Here is a 23,642-nt window from a genome sequence, read left to right as displayed (position 1 = left end):
GTAATGTACTCTTCAAAGGCATTCTTGATGACAATTCCAAGAAAGTCATGTTTGGTGATGGCTAATACAGAAACCCAATTAAGAAACTTGTTCTTTCGTCTTTCCGTTGGTGCTAGCTGGCGTGGCCACAGCAGCTGGAACCAAAACAGCAGTGGGTTATAAGGAAAGGTGTTCTCTTCACCATTTATTTGAAAAGCATATTTGCAATGCAGTCAGAGGTGATGGTGTGACCCTGTAGCCACCCCTCTGCATGAGCTGGTGAGGTAGCCATGCTTCTGGCTAGCAGAGTCCAAACTTCCCTTCTTCCACCCAGCCGGAGCTGTGCTGCACCCGCATGGGAGCAGGGGAGAGCTGGTTATTAATCGTTACCCATAGCAGCACGTAAAACTCACTTGTTCTGCAGTTTTATAGTCAGGGGTTTTGCAGGTCATTTGGATGGGCTTTTTTTTTTTTTTTTTTTTTTTAATTATGGAGTGGAAGCATACCTGATTTCTTTTTTTTCCCTGAAGCTGAAGCAAGCAGAACAGGTAGCACTAGCATCCTTTGCAGGGAAGTTCAATTCCCCAAGTGCAAGTCTGCCACTTTTCTTAGTGTTTGTATCTGGGGTTTAGTGTTTGTATTTTATGTGGAGTTTGCTCTTTGTGTGAGGGTGTTTTGTTTTATGTGCTGTGTGTTGGTTTCAGTGTTTGTATGTAGTATTTGTGTGTGTGTTTGTAAACAGTGTGCTGTGCCAGTGTGTGTTTTCCCCTAGGTAAAGGAAACCCTGAATTAATGTCAGGGTTAACAGCAATCAGAGTATGATATATGCATACTCTGAATGCTTTTAATCATCTCCTGACATTTCTGCGAATGCTGATTGATACTGCTCAATCAATTTAAGCATGTCTCAAGGCCTGGCTGGGCTTGAGTGCAGGGTTTTGTGTGCACCCATTGCAGAGCCAAGAAACCCTGCCTCCTCCCTGGTGTTTCTTCCTTCCGAGGAGTGAGTTTCTCCTACCATCTGTGTAAGATTTAAATGTTTAATTTTGCACTGCTCTGGTTCACAGGCTGACAGATGATATTACAGAGAGTAATGAATCTGAAGTGGATTTATTAGTGCGCCTTATACTAACATCTCATCAAGATAACGGGGCAAAACGGCACACCAGGGCAGGGGCATATTCATCCTGCTGCCCTCAAACCTGTGGCAAATCTGATAACAAATAAGGTCTCTGCTACTGTGTGTGGCTAATGCTAACAATGATACCTCTTGAGGGAAATGTTCACATAGGAGATTATTAAATGCTGGGGTTTTTAACGTTTCTCATACATTGCCAGAAACGCACATAGTTTGAGATTAAGGGCATTAAGCAGTGTTTAGCTCTGTTCCCTCTGTGGGATGCTGCTGTCTACAGAGAGCAAGCCAACAGCCAGAAACCCACTGCATTCTTTGCTCCTCCACAGCAGCGCTGGTAGAGGATAATACATTTATTTGTGATGGATCCCGATGGGATCTGACTCTCCGTGGCTTGTTTGTGTAATAGCCAAGCAGAGAGGTTATGTTTTGCTGCTTCCTTTACTTCTAGCAGTGCTGTCTGGGGTGTGACCACGTGCTTGGCTGAAAGGGAGAGAGCAGAAATCCCTTCCCCACACCGCCTCCACCGAGCTTCTCTCGCCAAAGTCTTCTAAATCAGCTTCCAACTGCAGGGTTACCTGGAGGTAAAGAACAGGAGCACCAGCTCCTGCGTAATGAGGCTGTGTGAGGATTCATTAGTAAGCAACAGTAAAGTGCCCACAGAACAGTAAGAACGAAAAATTGCAAAATATTCTTCATAAAAATTAGGTAACTTGAGCCCCTGTCAGCCTGCTGCATTTCCCCAATCTTGCCCTGCCATGGAGGCAAAAAGGTGCAGAGTCACCACTCCCACGCTTGGCCGTGTGGGACACGGCAGAGAGGGAAGCTTTTAGCCCAGCATCCCAAGGAAACAGCCTCACACTGTCCCCATTGCCTGTTGGGCTTCTCCGATTTGCAGGGCTCGGGAGTGGCTCTGGCCTCGATGCAGAGTAGGGCATGAGGCACAGCGGGTCAAGCACTCGGGCATTCCTCTGCAGCATCCACACCGAGGCTGAAGTTGCATCCCATCTCCTTAATGCTACGCTAATAAGCAGTGAAAGGCAATATGGAAAACAAATAGAGTAATTAATGGCCATTTCTTCTGCTGCTTTTGTTCACTGACTATTCCAGAAGGAGCAATTTTACAGAAGACAGCCTCTGCCTTCACAGTGCCATTGCATTAGGCAACCGGAATCCCAGGAGGGGAATAAGCGCTGCAACTCCATCCTCCTGGAGAAACGCCATGGCTCCTCAGCATCTCTACAAATTCCTCCAGCTTTCTCTTGAATGCTCTTAACAAAGGTACTTCAACCACCTTTGATAGGTAAAGCACTCAGTGTAGTTGATAGTCATCCTGTTCCTTTTTTTGACTAGCCGATGTGATGAGAAGGGAAAGTTTTAATTGGGAAACAAATGGCAATTCAATTCTCAAAATTATTTTTCACCATCAGACATTTGTACTTGAATAGTCTGTCTAGTAATAATAATGTCCTCTGGGGATACAGATAAGAACAGAGTTGAAAGTCATGCAATGTCTTAAGTCTTGCATGAGGAAACACAGGCATGAGAGGTATAGGTCCTTCAATTTGCGATTCCATCACACCATTTCTCTCACCACTATAATAAAAATATCTTTTGGACATTTTCCTCTGCACATTTTCTTAAACCAACACACCACATAGAAAAGCCCTGTTGCTTTCTCCTTCCTCAGTCTGCGCCTTGCCGGGCTGCTGGTTCATTATCCAAGGCTGCTATTTCCTCCACGGCCACCTGAGAGCTGGGCAGATGTGCCCCAGGTGTGCTCTCAGAGTCTCCTGCCATTTTTTTTAAACTTCAAAATGGTCCCATAGGGGCAATTTAGAAGAGTCACGTTGTCTGTCGCAGGGGCAACCAGTGAAGGAGGTTGCGCTGAGGATGGCAGGAGATCTCATCCGCTCTGCTCTGGGCAATGGCAGCGCCTGGCCGGACCCCTGGCATGGCTTAATCCTCCAGGAGGAAATATGTGTTCCTCTGGAATTGAGTGAAATGGTTTTAGCAGTATTTTTAGTTCAAAATAAATTGTGAAGAAATAAAAAATCTGGCTCAGATGATGGCAACATCAGAATGCATTCTTCTGGCCCCTCACTAATTCGATTGCCAGCCACACAGGAACTTCTCCAGTACAGATCATCTCATAAAAACTGGGGCCCAAATCTTGAGCAGATGTTGATTTATGTGGCTACTCTGGCTTTGGAGAGCCAATACCAGTGGCACCCCAGACATCTGGCCCTCCTGCCTCTCTGCTCTCACCATGCTCACCCTCCGCAAAGGCCAAGAGTGCCCTGGGCCAGGAGCTGGTGGCTTATGATGGATTCACTATGGGCCTGACCCAACTCCCCTGGCCATCTGCAGGAGCCTTCAGCCCGACTGCCGTGGGCTTGCCAAACGGCCACGTGTGTTCCATGAGCAGCGCAGGGACCCGTCCTGCCCACGCGCCACCCCACAGGGCTTTCAGTTCTTGTAAGTGGCTTCTGTGCAACACCAGACCAGAAAGAAACACGTCGTGCCTGCCCAAATCACTGAGCAAGGCTACAGGACGAAAGAAATAGCTTCCAAAACTGCAGTGCCTGCCTCTGGTGCTGCCAAGCAGAGCACATTCCTCCAAGCATCCAGCACAGCACGTATCCTGCTGGGCATTCGGAAGTGCCCTTACTCCAAGGCACAGCTGGACACCAGCGATAACCACTCTGATGTGTTGTTCTGTCCATTCAGTGAGGAATAAGAAGAAGGCAGGAAGGATCCTCTGCAAATTCCATTTTTTTCTCCCTGAAAGAATGGTCCATGTACATCAGCACTAATTCTAGTAATAATCTCCTTCTGTAACAGGCTGACAGTTACTAATGTCTGCGCTGTCTGGGCTACAGGCCAATATTCTATTCCATATCTGTCATAGGTAGAGATCCTGGCTTTTGAACTGAAATAGGACAACTCTGCAAAATGCTACAATTCAGACCCTCCTGGTGTGCAACTCACCACAACCCCAGACGCTTTTTTCCTAGCAGTGTTTCTGTAGCATGTTTGTGTTCTGCATTCCCAGCCTGACAGTGTCATTGAGCTGGTCCCTTTACCTTCCGGTTGGACTGACACTTTGGCAGTATCTTCTCTTTAATAGCCATTAATGATCATTAATAGCAATAGTAAACATCTATTTACTGACTGACTCCAAGTGCCCCACTGCAGACAAGATTCTGCACTGATGGTTTATGTACCAGCATGTATCACGAGATGGGGAGGCTCATCATGTACCTGGAGCCTTTTAACATGGTATGGATGTCAGGCAGAGTCCTAAGGCAAGCCAAAACCAAGAGGCATCCCAGTCATGTCCACCTTGCCTCCGGTTCCTCCCAGTTTGATAGAAGCCAGCTGAAATCCTGCCTGCTCTTCACATCAGCTACCAGAAGCCAAAAGCCTCCGTAGGGCACCTTTTCTCTTGGCTTGTGGATTGCTGTCCATAGTGAGAGTTGTACTTTGGGATCACTCACAGAAACGGTGTTTTCAGGTGTGCTCATACAGGTGGCATTTCTCTTCTGGATTACTGTGCGTTGAGCCCTTCATTGGGATGTCTGGCTAACCAGGCGGTCAGACCGCATCACCTAAATCATGCAGCTCGAGTGTTAACTGTTGAAACCTTCAACAATTAATTTCACAAAGTTAATCTGCAGGTTCAAAGCTACATACATGAGTGATTTCTTCATTTTGGATAATAAAATTATTCCAATCCCAGTGTTGGCGAGACTCGGGGGCCAGCAAGAGGTAAGACACAAGTTGAGTTGTCAGCCATCTTGTAGCCTACACAGGGATTTAAAAATGAACTTTCTATAAAGCATAAATAAATTGTCATGTGCGGGAATTCCTGCATTAAGGTATTTTGAAAACTGGCCGAATACAGAGTGGTCAAATTTAAGCAGTTCAAACTCAGAAAGAGACTTTAAAAAGGGAAAAAAAAAAAAAAAGCATGCTTGCTTTCTTTAAATAAGCATACTGTTCCCTCCTCTGGTATGACTCTAGATTTTTAAGGCAGTCTCTACTATTTATTTCCTTTTGCTTCCTTTCAGTGAGGGAATGGAAAGAGACACAAATGAAAACACTGAATGTTGTGAAGAAAGTGCAGAGGGTTTTAAAGACAAATTAAAACAGATAGTAGGCGCCTATTCACTAGCACAGAAGTTCCTGCAAGAGAACACCAGCAGGCTTGGGTGCAAATCGATCACGAAATGGCACAGAGAAAAACGGGGCTTCGGTTCCCTCCTGCCTTGGTTTGGCTCCCTCTTCTGCAGCTCCGACCTGGGGTGGGCTGCAGTTTCCCACCGCTCCCATGTCTCCATCGCTGAGCAACAAAATCAGCCCTTCCCCTGCCCAACAGATGATGGGGACTGGCTCCAACAAGACAGAGAGAAAAGCCAAAACAGCAGGCACCCCTGAGCAACTACTAACAAGCCATGGATCCCTCCAGGGTTGGGGTTTTTTTTGGGAAAACCCTCAGGTTTGGTCCTTCAGATGAATGGGGAAACCCCAGCCCCGGGCACGGGAAAGCCAGCTCTCACTCACCTCCAAAGCAGAGGGCATCTGCCCTCCCAGGGGGCAACGCTGGCAGTGGGGCAGGTCAGCGTGGAAAGGGAGCGCTGGGATGGGGACTGAGGGGTTCCCAGGGGCAGGGGCCTGACCAGAATTGCAGCGCTCCCGTCGCATTGCTGGACTGAAATCGCAGAGCTCCTGTTGCTGGCTTCCCCGCGGCAGGAGATCACACTGGTTTGCTTGTAGTCAGGACCAGAAGTGGTCTGGGTGGCTTCCTAGCAGAGTGTTCAAATCCAAGTGTAGTGGGCTGAGCCAAATCATTTACTGGGAAGAACAGCAGTTAAAGACTATTTATTTATTTACTGACAACCAAGCTGTAAATGGGGAGAGGAACATTTGTGTGCTGGAAGAGACCCTCACCTGAGGCCACCCACAGAGGTTGAATGTAAAAACAACCTGAGCACCTGCACAGCCACCACTAGCTCCACAGGCATGGCACAAAAATAGAGTTTTTCCTTGAAAACATGAGTGCCAGCCAACCTCTCCCTCCCAGCTGTGACACACACCCACTGCTGTGCAAAGTCCCTTCCCACGGGCTGTATTTTTGCTGTCCCTACAGCCAGATGCTCTCACACTGCTGCCGGAGCTGGCCGTGACCTCTTGCCAGTACGCATGGGAACGTTACTAAAACTGAGCACAGCAATGAAACAGCTTTCTTCCCCACCATGCACACATCTAAAAAAAGAAACATGCCTCTGACCTGGCCAACGCAAGCTTAGAAAGCACAGGAGCAGCATCCCCAGTGCAGAGCAGGTGCTGGATGGGCCAGGGCTGCAGAGCCATCATCACCATGCCAAAACCAGCCCAGGCAGAGCATGCAGCTGAGGCACAGGGGCCACACTGGTGGTACTAAAACACTCACTGCTGTAGGAGAAAGGCAGTTAATAGCCCAGAGAAAGGCTCTTAATAGCCCCGGGCTAGACTAATACCCAGCCCTGATTCTGCCTCTTAAACAGCATCTCCTAGTGCCACCTTGCACCCACCCTGCATTCCTCTGCAAGGGGGGCTGCCCTGCACAGAGTGTCACAGGGCAGGAGGGGATCAGGGAGAAGTTCAAGCCATTTCTTCACCTAAATCTCCACCCTTGATCGTCCTTACGGCTTGATCACAGTATGGGCGTAGCTCCTCGCTCAGGCCTTGCTAGAGGCTCGGTGCAGCCCTGCCTGTGGGGTTAGAGGTGCCTGATGAGAGCCAGGAGAAGTGGGGCAGTGACCCTCACAGCCCCCCTCCGGGGGTCCCAGAGGACCTTCCCCATGTCCCCCTGCCTGTGCCTTCCTTCACCCAGCTCAGAACTCACCTGTCTTCAAGACCTCCCTGACTGAAAAACAACAGAGTATGTTGTTACAGTTTAAAGCAAATAAACCCAATGAGGACTGTAACAGCAAATGTTTAAGACATTTAAAAAAAGAGACCCCCTTCAGCTAATATCAGCTGGCGTTAAAGAAGCATCTTCCCTGTACAGACTGATTAGACAAACAGATGTCAAGCGGGAACCATCAAGCATTCACTGTTCCACAGTCTGGCTTGAGTGTAACTTGATAAAGGAAAGAAAAATCAATAATTGACTAATTTAGCTATAAATTTTGAGAGCGAGAAAGAGAAAAAACAACAACTGTGCAGATATTGAAATGGCACAAGTTAATTCAGATTCTGTCACTAGTCTTACGGAAGGTAATTCACCCAGTGCTGAAAATAAAAGACCTCATCTCCTGGGTGGTTTTGCTGCCCATTGCAGGTGTATATCAGAAGGACACAATTAGCTCTGGCAGGCAGTGGGAGGGTGTGGGGCTTTCTCCAGACGGCAGCACCCCAGGGTGATGCCGAATGCACCAGGCGTGGTGGAAGCAGGTTGGCATCTGGAGGGTGCAGGGCTCCAGTGCCGCTTCGCTGAAATTCCCCCCGAGTGCCAGCAAGGCTGCCTGTGAGGAGCCAGCCGAGCCAACCTGCTAGAAAACCTTTAAAATATGCTCCTTGGAAACAATTCTAGTTATGTGGGAAATGCTTTCTAGTTATTTCTCTTCCCTGGCTTTTTGTACTCAAAGGGTATTTGCACACAGATTGGCATTTGCTGCCCTGGCTGATCGTTCACCTGATCCAGCATTACACATCTGGTCCCCGAGATGGCCCTGGGTGCCTGATGTCACCACAGATGACAGCGGTGTCAGCCAGAAGGTGCACAGTGGCAGAAGCCAAAGTCGTGGTCCCCCATGGCTGAGCTGCCCCTGAGCTGACATCCCCAGAAGGTACTCAGCACCAAGAGCCAGGCATCAGCATCTCGCCCAGTGGGGTGCGGAGCTCTGGTGCCAGTGCACATGCCCCTGGCGGCGCTGCAGTCGGGATGGCCCCTTTTGTCCAGTCTGGCAGCTCAGGCTTGGTCTGGGCAGAGCGGAACCAGGGCGGGTGGCTCAGCAGCCCCCAGCACATGCAGCCCCCCTGGCATCTCAGCCGCTGCCCTCACTGCATCCACTGACGTCTTGCTGGAGGCAGGAGCCTTCTGGCCAGTGGAAGGGGATGCCTTCTGCCTGCAGCACCCACTGTTGTACCACAAATAAAGGCATGGAAAGCGGCTTATCTCCGTCAGCTGCAGCTGGAAGATGTAAGACCCAGGGGAAAGCCAGGCTGTCCCAGACACCTGCTCCTCACTGCCTGTGTCCCAGCCCTCCTTTCCCCCTTACCTGGGCTTTGTGTTTGAAACCTACATGGGAAAAGCCCTCTCTCCAAGGCTGCTCAGAAGACTAGAAGGGAAATCATGCTGTTCTGCCTGAGCCAGCCATTACGCTGTTAGTTTTTCTACTTGGCTGCATCACTCCCTATTTCAGTGAGAGAAAATAACTCTGCGAAACAGAACAAACCTGGTGCTTTCCATGTCCTGTCATGGTGCTGCATCATCACAGGCTGCTCCTCCACCTCGGCTGCCCTGCTCCAGGGCACCCCAGGTGCTGCGGCTCAAGCCCTCGTGCACATAAACCCCACCAGAAACACGGGGTGAGGTGGTAGGAATGTGCTGTCAGCTTAGGAACAAAATGGCATGGAGTTTATTTGTACTTCTATCACATCAAAGGGGCCCTTGTTCTAATTCTTCTCCCTTTAGCCTGGAGGAGAAGAAGGGGAAAGATTGGTTCCTATTAATAGCCTCGCATCCCACAAGATCCAAGCCTTGTAAGAAGCCATAAAAGACTGCGGCATCTGATTCTCTGAGTAAATGAGGTAATTTTGGAAGAAGTGTGTGCTCAGCAGCCTTAGTTGCTGCCTTTTCCGCTTTGGTAATAACTAACTTTGGTGTCAGTAGCGCCCAGGTCCCAGAGGGGCTGTGCAGTGCTGCTGTGCCCTGAGAGCCCCCAGCACGGGCAAGTGTGCTGCTTTTTCCCCAAAAGTTCCAGATTTTTGCAGCAAGCACCCCCAGGACAGGCATGGAGTGAGGGGAAGGAGCACCCCAGCAAGCTGATGGACTGGCAAAGCAGAGGGCACAGCTTACTGCAGGGATGCTGAGGGGCTGGTGCTGGTGGCAGGGCAAGGGGATGCTCGGGAAATCATCATACAAGGGAAGGAGCCAGCAGGGAGCAAGGCTGTGAGGTGGCTCCGGTCCCGCACCCCCAGGGACTAACAAGGCAAAGGCACTGGGGACCTCCCTGCTGCGGGGAAGGGCCAGGGACTGCGGGCAGGCTGGCCATTTCAGGGTCATCTGCTGCCCATCTGCAGGCACCTGACATCATCCCTTATTCTCTCATCGGCTGTAGGATGGCACGAAGGGGTGTCCCCACTGTATCAGCTGTGGGCAAAGCCCATGGGCACACCATCCATGAGCACTGGCTCCAGATTAGCAGGAGAGCAGGGAGGGATCTGGCCCCATGCTGCAGCGCATGACCTGGCAACACAGAGAATTACGTCAGCTTTCACTTAAGCAGATTTTTAGGCCCTAGGTGCCAGCTTTAACCCAGACACCAAAGGTACACACAGCAGCGGGTGCCTCCAGTAGGCAGCAACAGCTGCGTCATCGCCTCGCACGCAGATGCTGGACACTGGGTTGCCCTTTGTGTGCCAGGTGTGAGGCCACCGGAGCCACTGGCCATGGCATCCCCGGGATGCTGATTCAGCCCTCGTGCTGGCACGCGATTCCCTGATGCCTGGTCAGGAGCAACACCACAGGAAAAGTCCACGGGGGAAAGGAGCCCACGATGGCTGCAGAGCAAAGCTGTGGTCCTGCTGCGCTGCACATAACAACAAAGCAGAAGGATTTTCAGGATCATAACCCATCCTATCAGCGGCCCCATATGCCAAATAATTAATCTACTCTCTCAGTGCCCTTGTAAAGCAAACCAGTAAATTATCTTCATTTCACAGCTGAGGAAACACAGTTCCAATGAGGCCGCTCTGCCCAGGGGCGCATGGAACAGGACTCTCCATGGATGGGGTCTGTGGGTGCATCCGGGCAGATCACTGCAGCATCCCCAAAACAGCCTGCCTGGGAATAAATGGGACAATTCACAGGGAAAGTTACATGTCAAAAAAGCATAGTGAATAATCTGTCAGTGACCTTAAAAGCATCTTTCTGCTAAAATGCGTTCACGTGGATATAGCATCTTGAGCTGAGCTTGACCCCTGACACTGGTGGAAAGCACATCTCCTACAGGACAATTCAGTTTGTCCTCCAAGAGAAGCAGTCATTACAATGCGCTGTACTAAGAGCAAACCAAACTCAGATGGGATGTAGAAAAGACACTTCTTTCAATTAAACGCTAAAAGCCATGAACTTCTTTCTGCTTGGGTAGGGCAGAGAAGGACCAAATGCTTCTAAACCACACATGGGAAAATGCAAGCTATTAATTACTGTTGTGCCGGCGCATGCATCACAAACTCAGCAAATAACACCCTTCGCATTGCCTTTGCTGTGTGAGAGCAGCAGCGTGGCAGGCACATGGCACACAACAGGTGTACAGGGTGCTTAAACCAAGCTCTGAAATCACGTATGCTCACAGTTCTCATGCAGCCAGGCTGCTGTGAGAGAATTGGGACTAATTCAGGTACCAAAATGCCATTACTGTGGCAAGGGAAAGGCAGCACATGGACCTGCTGCCGTCCACGTGCCAGCATCCTTCCAGTGGCCACCATCCCTGCGGGATGAGAGCTGCTGTCCTTCAAACACCAGATCCATGTCAAAAGGGACTTTAATAGTTAAAGCGTCCTAATTCCCCGTTGGGCTTGGCCTCTTCCTTTGGAGCTAGTCTCAGCAGATAATGGACTTTGCCTTCTGACTTAATCTTCTCTAAATCTCTCTCCCTTAATTGCTCATCATCCGGAAACCTCAGAGTGAGCCAGGACAGACACTCCCCCTATGTGATATAGTCATCCTCTCCCTCCCTGCCATCATCCTGCTGCCAGCCTGCACCAACCAGCGCACCCAGAGCACCCAGCACACCTAGTACACCCCTGCACCCGTTTGTTTCCACTTGTGGCACATCGCAGTCAAAATCTGCAGTGGCATGAGTGGCACTGGCAGAGAGCAGGGGCTGCTTTTTAATCAGCTTCTCTGAAGATGCTTTCCATGTACAAAATGCCAGGAGGTTTTTTTAGCTGTGCTTCCCGTAACCGATGCCGCTGTGTCGGCCATCAGGCCATTGTGGCGCTCAGCAGCTCTCGATGGGAATTGAAATCGCAGCTCTCCCATTCGGTTCCCAAAATGAAAGGGCTCTGTTCCACCCCCTGCCATGCCCCAGCTTCTTTCCACCGATAGCAGAGAAGAGAAAGCCATCGGGAAGGCAGCCCCCAAATCTGCTGGTGATAAGTCAGAAGGTGGCAGGACCCAAACCACCCCTCGCAGCACAAAGGCTGCTGAGATCTGACTGGGGACACAAGCCCAAATCAAGAGGTTGATTTTACTGGGAGCTGGTGAGTCTTTCAATGGAAAATGTCCCTTACAGCAGCTGCGAGCAGCATTTTGTTCTCCTGGCTGTTGAAGGAGCAATCCCATCCTGCAGAAGGAAGACGTCATGCGATGGGAAGGTTGCTAAGCGAGCAGTTCCCTCCTTATGATGCACGACTTCATTACTCCATTCCCTAAATGGATGTTACATATAAATGACATTTGCCTTAGAGCATATGAGTATCCCAAAATAGTGTGTGCATCTCTGTGTTATTTCTATGGGTTTCTGAAGAATGTCCCTATTGTCTGCTGGATTTGCAGTGCCCGATGGCTGGAAATTGCTGCCTGGCACTGAGTAAACCCTTTTTGCGCTGGGTTGGCTGCGGTGCGGGAGGGATGGGGACCCCTGAACCATCTGAGCTGCAGTCGGGGTCTAAGCGATGGGGGACCTGCGGGGTGGCCCTGTGTGTAGGATGGGGCAAGCGGGCTTGGTGCTGCAAGCTGGGGGCCATGGGCTACAATGCAAGTTTCCCTCTTGCTCTGATCATCTTTCCCTGCCTTGAACTTCTTCTTTCCTAACGCTTTCCTCCGTGTTTTTCTACAGACCAAATGTACAAGTGGAAGGCACAGCCTGAAGGGAAGAGCCTCTGGCTGCTGCACCGCAGGGATGCTTGCAGACACAGCCCTGCTCCTGCACAAGCCTCCCACCGCTGCTGGACTCCTGACTCTTGCAGAAGGCACTGCTCTACCCCAGGGTCTGAATCCTGCTCATGTCGCACCTTCCAGACCCCCCAGCAGGAGCAGAGGAGGCACAGAGGTGGCCCAGAGTTGGCAGAGGGGACAGTCACCATTTCATACCTCCAGACACCCGGGCAAAGCCGATTCTTAGGAGCTGCAGCCTCCCACCTTGCAACCACAGCCACGCAGGCAGCGCCTGGGGACCGGGAGGGACCAGCTGCTCATGTGGCCATTTCATCTAAAATTGCTTAAACTCAGCTCAGCACAGGCTGTCTTTTTAGATTAACTGAACCATATAGAGAAAAGGTATGGCACCAGCTCCTGCATGTTACATAAGGTACAAATTAAGAAATAATAATAATAAAAAAAAGGTTACGTCCATCCTGAAGAGAGAAATTTGTTTTTCATTTTTTCCCCCTAATTTCATAAGAACATCCACAGCAGCTGATCTTTGCAGCACCAACATAATTCGGTGATATGTTTTAATCCCATTATGTTGCCATGTGCTTGCTTGAAGTCCGCCTGGACTATGAGGAGCAGATGTTTCCTAATTGGCACTTCTGCTGCCCAGGAGTTTACATCACTGAAAATAGTTTCTTTGCCTTTCATGTTGACATTGAAAGCAAGACCCCGCCATTGGCTTTTACAGCCTCAAATCATATATAATGGCATTGGCTGCTCATATTCCAATTAGCCACCTTGAGCCACTATTTCCCTTACAAAGGCGGCAGCACTGGTAGCGGGGTGGGGGTGCGTGGGTACAATGGATGGGTCACACTGTGTTTGTTGGTGATTGCCAGAGTTTAATTGCCAGCTCCGGCAGCGGGACGAGGAAGCAATCAGGGCTGCCCTGGCCACTTGCCCGGAGGGAAAGACAACATTTTCTTTTTTCAGATGTGTTTAGGTAAAGCCGTCTGATGCAAAGCCCCGTCCCATGGCAGAGTACGTCCGTGGACAAGAGTGGCTGCGAGCCCTGCGCCGGTGGGGACGGGGGCCGAGTGCAGCAGCCAACTCATTTCCCAGCACATACCTTTAGTTTTTCATATTATTAAAGCATTTTGATTCTTTCCTGAGCGTTTCACAATCAAGCACTGGGAAAAATACACCAAGCAACTGAGTGTCGCACATGGGGCAGGAGCACCATCGCTGAGCCCATGCTGCTGCTATAATCTCCCAATACATTTTAATCCCATTATGACTCCATGTGGCTGTTTCCAATTCTAGCCTTTGACGAAGAGATGTTTCCAGTACTTCAGCTGGACATGAGTTTTACTTGCAGCAAGAAGCATAGGAATCTGTAAAGCTTTCTTTCCTTCCTTTTTCTCCCTCTTCGCACTAATGTTAGGAACGAAAACAAGCAGCAGGAAAGCAAACAGGAGCCTGGCATTCTGGACAAAAGCATCCATCAGCTCCAGTCATCTGCTCCCGGCACAGCACAGAGCCTCAGGTACCACAAGGTGATCAAGGTGCATTTCTTTCACTGGCTGCTGGACAGGACTTGGTATTACCCCTACTTATAAATATAAGAGATGACCGCCGCTGACCCGCGTGGCCGCTGGTAAGACAGGAGAAGCCATAGTCCAGGCTGGCACCAGTGCAGCGATGTGAACAGGTCCTGAGCCAGGGTCCAGCAGCCATCAGCCCTAGTTTGTTTCCTTTCCACTTCTAATGCTGTGTTTTGGCTGCCAGCATTCAGAGCCTGAAATGGAAAAATTACTTGACACCATCCCACTCTTCATCTAGGAGTATTAAAAACTGGTCACTATAAACAGAGGTGATTTTATAAAGCCAAGCCAAGCCAGGACATTCTGCTGGCCACACGGCATCATGCCAGTGCTGCTGCGCCCAGCCCGGCTTCTCCACCCTCCCCCAGCTCCTGGCCACCGGCAGGGACCCACCACACAGCAGATCCACTTGTTCACAGCGGCTGTTTTTTCTCCCCAGCTGTTTTCTTTAATCAGAAAAGGGGGAAAACAAGGTGGCAGAAGCCATTGGGAGCTCAGCCTCCAGCCCTGCTGCTGAGCCCTGCTACTCCCCATCGCCCCGGGGCTGGCAGGAGAGGCTCCTCTCTTGGCTGGAGAAGTAACACCGGGTTATTTCTCTCTTGTCCCAGCTTTCGCATTAATCAGAGGTGAGATTACTTTTCCACATGCCAAAGCTGAGCACTGATACATCACAAATCTGCCCTGAAAACCACAAGATTTTAATAATACATGCTGGATGCCTACTTATTTTTCCCTTCCTTTCTTAAGCCTTTAGTATTTGTGGCTACGGTCTGCGTGCATGGACAAGCATGAGGCTAGAAGCTCAATTTAATTTAAAGAAGAAAAAAAAAAGTCAAATCTAAGAATCTCACATACTCCTATGGCTCCAGAAGCTGCAGAATTAAACATAACAATCATTTTCAAAGGTCAAAAATCTGTGAAACACGCGGTAAACCTCTAACAGTTGGCAAGGCACATTCAATACCCAAGGCATCCAGGCTGCAGATGAGATAGAAATCACCCCACTATAACTAAGAATAATCACTTCTCATTTCTCGTAAGTTTTTTTGCCAATGATTTCCCCTACCTTGGCGTGTCTCCCAGGGCCTCAGCACCCTGCGCACAAGGGGCGCTTCACCCAGCTGCCACCATGGGCTCTGCAGGAAGGCGAAGGACAGCCAGTGTGAGCACATGGGCACTTTTTCCACACTTATCATTGCATTTACCTCCTCCTTGCCAGCCAGTCCATCCCACCTTGGACATGGTCCCCCATGAAGGCACATTCCAAGGACAGACAATAGCCTATGCTTAAGTTGAATAATAAAACAGGAAGGAAAAGGCACCTGAACCTCAGATACGATTTACCCAGGGTTTTGCACTATCTTTATTCTTGCATGAATTGCTCCGTGGCAAATTGCTGCAGGGCTTTCCCTGCAAGCAGTACCTGTTCCTGCCTCCAGCCTGCGGGCACAGCCCGGGCTGCTGGCACGTGGTGGGGGGTTCGCCCACAGAGGGTCCCAGGGGATGCCCACCACCCCACAGCACCTGCCGCTCCTGCCAGCACTGCAGGCACTGGGGGAAACAGCCAGCTGAGGGGGGGTGAAACCCAGCCTGGCTGGTGGCGATGGGGTTTGAGCCCCCCCCCCCAGTATTTTCTGGGTGAAAAAAGAAATACTTTGCCAGTCTGGAGAACAGCTTTAGCTCTCCCGTCTATTGGCATGACAGCAAAACCACCCACCCGCCAGCAGAGCCGTGGGACCGCTGAAATATCACCAGCCACCACCGCTGACAGTGCCCGCCGTTCCCCCCGCCGGCAGCGAGGTCTGGTGGGCAGCGGCGAGGGAGAAGGTTTAAGGGATGTGGTTTGGTGCGGCCGGGGGCAGAGAGCCGCTGCGGTGGGCAGCCCTGCCGGCGGGGACGGGAGGCGAGCGGCAGGTAGCAGCGTGCCAGATGGCACCTCCACAGCTCGCGTGGGATGGAGGCGGTCTTGTGTTTTTGAATATGATTTTTCTTTTAAATTAAAAAAAAAAAAGAAAGAAAGAAAAGAAAAAAAAATTCCCAGTACATGTCTTTCCGAGCCAGCAACAGCGTCTGCTCAGCTTGCCGAGGAGCAGCACCTTTGGGGTGACCACGTCTCCCGAAATGCTGGGGTCAATGGTGATGTTTGCAATGGGGGTGAGTTCCCCCGAAGCCAAGGGTGCTTCCTGCACAGGTTAATTGCCTTCACCCCCAAACCCAGCCCTCGCTCCTCAGCTCAGTTTGTTGGGTTTGCCAGGCTGTCTGCTGAGCTGAACAGCCTCAGGCTCTCAAATTTCTGCTCCCCCCTCAGGTCTTTCCATTTCTACAGTTTCTCCAAAGGGGAAAGGGGAGCTGGAAGGAAGAAACATCCCAGAGGAGGACACAGAGCTGGAGCAGGCAGCCCACGCTGCCTTCTCCAGTCCCACACGCCTGGGTGGTGGATCCAAACCTCTGGGAAAGCTGTAAGTGGCTGAAAAATGATCCCTGTGAGAGGAGCACCAGGAGGGCTCTGCAGCTGACAGCAGTGCCTGTAGCATTGCTCTCCCAAGAGCTGAACCCCGGCTTTCCCCCCTCCCATGGTGTGGCCAGCCTCTTGCCAGGGCAGGGGGTGGTAAGTGTCCCTGTCCTCCTCCCCCCCATCCCAGCAGCCCCACGGGTGGGTGCCACAGCCAGGGATGAGTGCAGGGCTTGTTCATGCCGTCACCTCCTGGGCACTGCTGGCAGCCCTGGACAAGCGGGGTGGCAGCCAGACCCCACCGCGTCCTGACCATGCGCTGGCACCTGACAGCTCCCGCCTTGGGGTTAGGCACAGGGTGACACAAGACCAGAGACCTGGCTCTGCCCTGGGGCCTGCAGCAATGGGCTGTCGCTATGCACCAGCCTCTTTGCCTCTCTCAGCCATGACCATGCCTCTGGCAAACCTGGGAGATCTGCCCACCCTGCCCGGGTTGCCTGCATTGCCGGGCGGGTGGCTTCGTGTTCGTTATCTCTGCTTAAAATTGCAACCAGATGGAAAGTGGCTCTCTCCAGAGCTATCCCTGCCCACAGCAGCAGGGAACAGCAGCGATGCTGGGAGGATGACAAGGGAAAACGGCCGCTCCCACCTGAGAGGGGAGCTGGGGACCTGCCAGCAGCATGTCCGTGCTCAGTCCCAGCCGGCAGCATGGTGGCACAGCATGGTGGCACGAGGAGTGACAGAGCCACGCAGCAGCCTGTATGCAGGACGGGAGGTGACTTCCTTCAGCCAGGGCAGGTTTGGGGGCTGGGGTTACCGGTGAGCAACTGTGAGTCAGAATGGGAGCAGCTGCCACATAACAGAAACCCTCGCACAGTCAGGAAAGCACATCTCCTCCTGTCTGATCCCCTGCACAAACTACCGCTCTGGTGCATGGCCACTGCCCTGCAGCAAGCTGGGTGCAGCCCCCGCACCGGTGCAAAGTGCCGGGCTGGAGGCCAGGTCCTGCTCATGCCACAGCTGCTGCATTTCGTCCCATCTCCAACTCAGGCCACTAAAACTTGGGGCCAGCAACCAGGAGTGCCATCCTGGGGCGGTGATGCCACCAGGCAGGATCCCCCAGGTGGTTGGGGCATCACCGAGTCCCCTTGCCACAGGCACCTGGGGCAGCGCGGTGGTTCCCCATACCCTGGGGAGCACCCTGGGGTCAGAGTGTGGAAAAAACCAACTCAACAGAGCTAAAGCTTCACCAAGGTGCTCTGAGGGCACCCACCCAAGTGCACCCAGCCACCAGATGAGGAAATTCCTCCGACAAGTCCCAGATGAGCTGCCTCAGGGCTCAATCACATTTTCTTCTTCTGCTTTTCAGTGCGTTTACCCCCAGGACACCGCTGGCTGCTCACAGCCAGGCTCTGTGGTCCCCGAGGGGGTTGCCCTGGTCCCCAGCTGCGGGGTCTGGGGGTCTCTGCTCTCCGCCTCGTTGCTGATTTTAGCCGTTCGCACCCACAGAAGACACCATTTCCCACGAACGATTCACAGCCAAACGCCCAGACAAGGCAGAGCTCGCCCATCAGCAGCACAGCGGCGAGTGTCGCTCCTTCCATTAAAACCCCTTTTTTCATGAGAAATTTTCAGGGCTGGGATCGCTCTGAATTTCCCCCGTTGAGGGAAAGGCACAGGTTTTTGCAGGGAAGCGGCTCGGTCGAGGCGACACGGCAGCGTGCTGCCAAAGCACGACTCACCGATGAGCTGACATTTTGCAGCAACATTTGGCAAATGATTAATTCAGATTATCGCCCCGTGAGAGCTGGGCCTTGCCAAACTGGTGATTTATGCCAGGCTCAGTCATCCTGAGCACAGCGGAAAAGGCTCTGAAACGCGGAGGATTCAGGGGGCAAAACACCCTCTGCCAGGGCGGCTGCGCGTGGGAGCTGGCCGAGCGGGGGTCCTGTGTCCTCGTCGGGGACCCCGTGTCCTTGTCTCCCTGCTGCTCCCGGTGGTGCTGGTGCTCACGACGCAGCGCTGCAGCCGAGCAGGTTCCCGCTCCCCGGGAGCTGCGGTGCATGGGAGGGCAGCGCAGCGGGAGCCAGCGCAGGGGGTGGCCGCGGTGGCCCATCGGATGCCCGTCACCGGGGCTGGGAAGCAGCGCCCCGGCACCGCAGCCGCCCTGCGCCCGCAAAGCTGCAGTGACACACAGCGGCTGCCGCGGCCGCATCCTGCTGGCGGCGGGGACCGGGCGGGCGCAGCAGCCACCACCGCCACCGCTGTCCCCAGCCCCCGGCCGGGCTGCGTGAGGCTGCGGTTCCTCTGCGGGGCTGGCGTCCCACAGCTTCCTTTGCTCGACTTACGATGCAAATAATTAAAGCATTCTTAAGCGCTATTAATGCTAAATAAAAGCATTATTGCTAATTAAGCTTTACAATGCCTAATAAAGCAGTTATTTGGCTTGAAGGTGTCCTGATGGAGAGGGCAAATCCGGGCAAATCCCCCAGCTGTCACTGCGTCTGCCCTGGCACCACGGTGTCCCAGGGACACCTTTGCTGCCCGCAGCGGGATGCACGGCTGAGGAGGAGCCGCTCGCCCTTGGCCATGTGCCCCAGCACAGGGCTGAGCCCCACAGCCACCGCAGTGGGGCTGGACTCCCCCAGGGCTGCTGGAGATGTGAGCAGCTCCCGTCCCTCCCGCTGAGCCCCCAGCTCACCTCCCTCCGGGCACTTTGGTGGGCTGTCAGCGCCGGGCAGTGGACAGGGCACTGCCGCTGGCCATGAGCAGGTGGAATGCCACTGGGGTGCGGCGATGGGCCCCCCCTCCCCACCCAGGAGCATGGGTTCAGGTCAAGCATCCCGCTGTTGGGTCCCTCTGTGTCCCCCAGGAATGAAGGGGCCAGAGCCGGGACTTTGAAACTCCAAGCTTTATTCAGTTGCTTCAGCAGCGGTGTGCATCACACGGAGGGAGGCAAGAGGCGAGGCCACCGGCGGTCAGCGGCGGCTGGGGGAAAGCTTGCTCTGCTCCCCGCGCCCCGGCACGGGCCGGGGGCTCTAGTTGGTGGGGTGGTAGGCGCCACGCTGGTGCCACTGCATGTCCCGGATGCGCCTGACCGACTGGATCTGGGGGTGCTGAGCGCCGAAATCTGAGCTGTCCTTGTAGTCCCCCTTTTCAAACAGGTACTGGTAGCCTCTGTAGCCAGGGTACTGGTATCCCACCCACCTGCCAAGGCAAGCACAGGGGTCATGCACCGTCACCTGGCCTGGCAGCCACGGCACAGCCTGGCACAGCATGGCATGGCCAAGGCTACTCGGCCACATGATGCTCCATCATCACCCAGTTCCCACCACTCCGGTACTCACGTGCCACTCTGGACCCGCACGGATGAGACCTTCTCCTGGTAGCCATGCGCATGGAAGCTGGGTACATCGTCATCTATGATTTCAATCTTCTTGCCGGTGAAGCTGGGGTTTTCATAGAGTACAATCTTGTGCTCCTGGCTGTCCTGCAGAGGGGAGAGCAGAAACAGGGTGTCAGCGGCTGCCAGCACCCAGGGCTGGGCAGGGGGGGCAAAGCCCAGGGCTAGGGGGAAACCGAGGTGAGGGGCTGGCACAACATGCCACCACTCCCACCAGTGCCAGGGCTGCTCCACATCCCTCCATCCAGCTCAGAGAGCCGGCACCTGCACGGGCACTGCCAGACTTACCCGCAGATGTCCTCCGCTCTGGGGTCACCTGCCACTGCCCCTGTCCCCGCGCTCCCTCCGCCCCCCCACCGGCTCCCCGGGCCCCGAGGGCTGGGGCGAGGGTGCGCAGGAGGGGGTGCCCCTCTGCCCGCGGGGCTGGGGAGGGCGGGGGAAGGCTGGGGAAGACTTCTGGCTGCAGACCTTGGTCTGGCGGGTGGGTAGTGGCTGTCTGGGTGCTCTCACCACTTTGATGGGTCTCAGGGAAGTGATGCTGTCGCTTCTCCGGCTGTTGGTCCAGGAGTCCCAGCGGGGGTACTCCCCCTTCTCAAACACAAACTGCTCCCCTTTGCAGCTTGCTTGCTCATAGCCCACCCAGCTGGAAGAGAGCAGGGGATGAGCTTCAGATGGGGCAGTGGTGCAGGGGCCAGCACCCCAGCACAGACCCCAGCAAACACCCTCAGGATGTGCCCCCCGGCAGGGCGCAGACCCCTCTGCTCCCTCTTGGAAAATGGAAACGAGCACCGTGGTGCCAGCTGGGGGGCTGGCGGCAGCGCCAGGGTGGGAGCAGGCAGCCGTGCCTGTGGGGCAATGCCTGGGTCCAGCGCACGGGGCCCGGCACAGCCAGTCCCAGGTCCCTGCTGACAACAACACCATAGGGCTTGCCAGCGTGGCTGCTCTGGACACGGTGGCCACTCATTCTTGGTCCCTGGGGACCCGCAGAAGGACAGGATCACCCACATGTCCTGGCTGGGGCTGTGCTGCCAGGGTGCTCCACAGCTGCCCCATTGTTCCTGGGTACTGCTGGCTGCAGGGTGCAGGCAGGGAACCTACCCTGGCTCTTCCCCAGGCACTTTTCAGGGGCTCCCCATTGCCCAGAGCCCCCCACCTAGGGACCACAGCCTCCCTCTGCGAGCACATGCAGGGGTCAGCAGGTGGGTGGGGAGAGGGGGTGCCACCGGCAGCACCACGCACCACCAAGGTGGTGCCATCCCCAGCTGTCCCTGTGCCTGAAGAGAAGGAAACCAAACTGCGGGTAACACCACAATCCAATCCACACCCATGCCCACACCCCTCCAGCCTCCCCCGCACCGAGCAGGGCTGGGGGACACCTGCTGCTGGGCACCCCCTGCTCACCCGCTGGCACCCCCACCACCAGGCACCCGCAGGGGCAAGGCAGGCAAGTAGCACAGCAACGCTGGCTACATGAAATCTGGGGTGCAGTGCGGGTGCCGGCAGCAGCAGCGACATCCCCTTCACATCCCAGCCCCTGCCTCCCTCCCACGCATTGCCATGCCCCCCCAGCCCCCCTGGCACATACGGTCCAGAATGCACGAGGATGGAGCCCACTTTCTCCACGCCGGCTTCCTTCAGGTTGGGGCAGGCACCACTGAGCTCATGGCAGCGGCCCTGGAAGTTCTCCTGCTCGAAGATGGCGATCTGGAAGAGAGCGGGAGCCTCAGAGCAGGGCATGCTGTCCCTGGCAATGTGACACGGGGGGCACACACTGTCCCTGGTCACTGGCTCAGCACAGCCCCATGCCTGCTGCAGCCCAGACCTCGTGCTGCTCTCCAAAACCTGCACTTCAGCAGCTTTTAACGAGCCTTCTAGCATGGACCAATGTTTCCAGCTCTCTGAATATGCAGCTCTCACTACTGGATGTCTGTGATCTCTGCCAGCACTGGCCCAGCGCCCTAGTACAACTCACAGAGGGATGCCTGCGCTCACACCAGGCTTCAGGTGAGTGACCCCCAGCTCTGGCTTGAGCATCGTTGCCGCTGGTGGGATGCAGTAAGCAGGACATCCCACACACACGGGGAGGGCACTAGGGCAGTCCCGGGGACTGAGCGCTGCCAGCTCAGCACAGATTTCATGGGTCACGGGGTGGCAGGAAGCAGATCTGCTGTGTCTGCAGAGGTGGTGGGAGATTAGGAGTTGATCCGTTCCCACCCGCTCCGCCTGCACCGGGGCCATCAGATGCCAGAAAAATCTGAGCGTGTCCTACCCCACTCCCCGTGCCCTCATCCGTCTGCAAACAGCTCTGCTCCGCAGCCGGCCATGCTTGATGCCAGTCGGGAGATGCTGGCAAGGGGCTGCATCGTTGCAGCTCAGCTGCTCCCCAGAAGCGTCCCAGGGGGATGATTTGGGCACTCGGTGAGGCCGAGGGTGCCCCGGCCCCACTGCAGAGCTGAGAAGCCACACACTGACCTTAGAGCTGGCTTGCTGCTGCTTGGAGGCTGGCATTTGGTGCTCGGAAGCCATCATAAGCTGGGTTGTCCGCTGCCTTGGGAGGAAAACTCAGTGGGTTACAAGCTGCCACTGAGGATGCACCCGGAACCGTGCTCACAGCCCCCTGTCCGTACCCCACTGTTTGCCCAGCGCCCGGCCACCGACTGCTCCTTGCTGCTGAGTTGCAGGGAAAGGGAGAAGGGGTGCCAGGGCTATGGCTCACGGCAGGGTGGGCACAGGCTGGGTTCACCAGGACCAGTCCATACTCAAGGCTGCTGGGCACCACAAACCTCCCCAGGCTCGTGGAGGAGCCCAGGCAATGGTCCTAGGGCAGCATCACCTGTGATGGGACCTGCAAAGGGTCTCCAGCCCAGAGGAAGGGGACCCAGGAGCCCGGGGCATTTCCAGCAGAGCCCAGCCCCTGCAGTCAAGGCTTTTTGTGCTGTCCCTGCCCAGCAAGTGACAAAATGACAGCTGAGGACTCCCTGTCCCACACAGGTGCCTGAAAGAGGTGATGGGGAGAAGCACCAGGGCTCCCACCACCAGCCTGCCGTGTGCGTCCAGGGTCACTGGTGCAAGACCTCCCAGCTCTGCCCGGCACAGCCGCCCCTACGAAGGACCCTCATCCTCAAGTCCAGTGGGATGCCCTGTATCTGATCAGGCTACAAACCAGGCGAAAACGGCTCATTCCCAATAAAACAAAAACCGAGCCATGGCCAGGCAGCAGTGCTCCTGCTTTGGCCGCCCGGTTTGGGCTGCAGGGACAGGACCATCCCCATGGCTCACCCCACTGTGTGCCTGCACCCCACTGCCAGCCCCGCACCTCTGCCCAGTACTGCAGGAGGGAGCTCCAGCACCCGGGCTTGGGAGGAGGCAACGACGAAAAAGAGGACAATAAATAGAAAAGTCTTACCAGTTATACCAGTACCCGCTTGAGCCAGTGAAGGGCTGGGGCCGAGAGGTGGAATTTATACCGAGCCACAGAAGAACGGTGCCAAAACTATTTACAAAATAGTTAAAGCATGATTCAAAGCGAGAATGCTGGATTAAAACCCAATGAAAACCAAGGTCAGCTGATCAGCCGCAGCCTTTGTCTCCCCAAACACCAAGTCGGGGAGTTATTTCATTAGCTTTCACATTCGAGTCGCCCGCTTTGTTGGGTTTGTTGGCAAGGAGATTTGGAGTTTGCATGCATCAGCCGAATGCATGCCAAGACCCAGACCGGCCCTTGCAAACAAAGCGCCCGCCAGCCCTGCTTCAGGAGTTTTGGAGCCAGAGACTTTATCCCTCCAACAAACCAGCAAGCCACCCCGCCGCTGGAACGGCCGAAAACTGCTGAACTTGGCTCTTTCCATGCGCGATAAAACGAGCCTTCAAATAACTGGTAAACGTCTGGCTTTGCCCGTCTGCATCCCCAGCGAGGGAGCGCTGCCGAGGGACCCTGCGAGGCTCCTGAGCCTGGGGGCACCGCGGCCACCTCCCAC

General features: G+C 54.1%; 1 protein-coding gene across 4 annotated transcripts; it reads right to left on the bottom strand.

The window, feature by feature from the left end:
- Positions 1 to 19,158: 19,158 nt before the first annotated feature.
- On the bottom strand, positions 19,159 to 23,239 carry CRYBB2 (crystallin beta B2). 4 transcript variants are annotated; one of them, XM_056329668.1, is made up of 6 exons: positions 23,072 to 23,239; positions 22,138 to 22,213; positions 21,251 to 21,369; positions 20,134 to 20,308; positions 19,610 to 19,752; positions 19,159 to 19,469 (listed from the first exon to the last, which is right to left on the bottom strand). In XM_056329668.1, the coding sequence occupies exons 2-6, from the start codon at positions 22,192 to 22,194 to the stop codon at positions 19,301 to 19,303; spliced, it is 663 nt and encodes a 220-aa protein (XP_056185643.1). In that variant the 5' UTR covers positions 22,195 to 22,213; positions 23,072 to 23,239; the 3' UTR covers positions 19,159 to 19,300. The 4 variants fall into 4 exon arrangements, with proteins under 4 accessions (XP_056185643.1, XP_056185663.1, XP_056185635.1 ...); XM_056329688.1 differs by having other exon boundaries at positions 20,176 to 20,308; positions 23,072 to 23,226; XM_056329660.1 differs by lacking the exons at positions 22,138 to 22,213; positions 23,072 to 23,239 and adding an exon at positions 21,638 to 21,770.
- Between the last annotated feature and the right edge of the window lie 403 nt (positions 23,240 to 23,642).

This window comes from Falco biarmicus, chromosome 1, assembly GCF_023638135.1.
Source record: "Falco biarmicus isolate bFalBia1 chromosome 1, bFalBia1.pri, whole genome shotgun sequence".
NCBI lineage: Eukaryota > Metazoa > Chordata > Aves > Falconiformes > Falconidae > Falco > Falco biarmicus.
The sequence above is the reverse complement of the archived record's forward strand: the minus strand, read 5'-3'. Positions and strand labels throughout refer to the sequence as shown.

Bases quoted from the DNA above. Each gene is read 5' to 3' on its own strand.
- CRYBB2 (XM_056329660.1), bottom strand. From the start codon at position 21,733: ATGTCCTGCTTACTGCATCCCACCAGCGGCAACGATGCTCAAGCCAGA. The intron at 20,309-21,250 runs GTATGTGCCAGG...GCTCTCTTCCAG, and splicing joins ATCCTCGTGCATTCTGGACC to CTGGGTGGGCTATGAGCAAG. The intron at 19,470-19,609 runs GTGAGTACCGGA...TTGCCTTGGCAG, and splicing joins GTGCGGGTCCAGAGTGGCAC to GTGGGTGGGATACCAGTACC.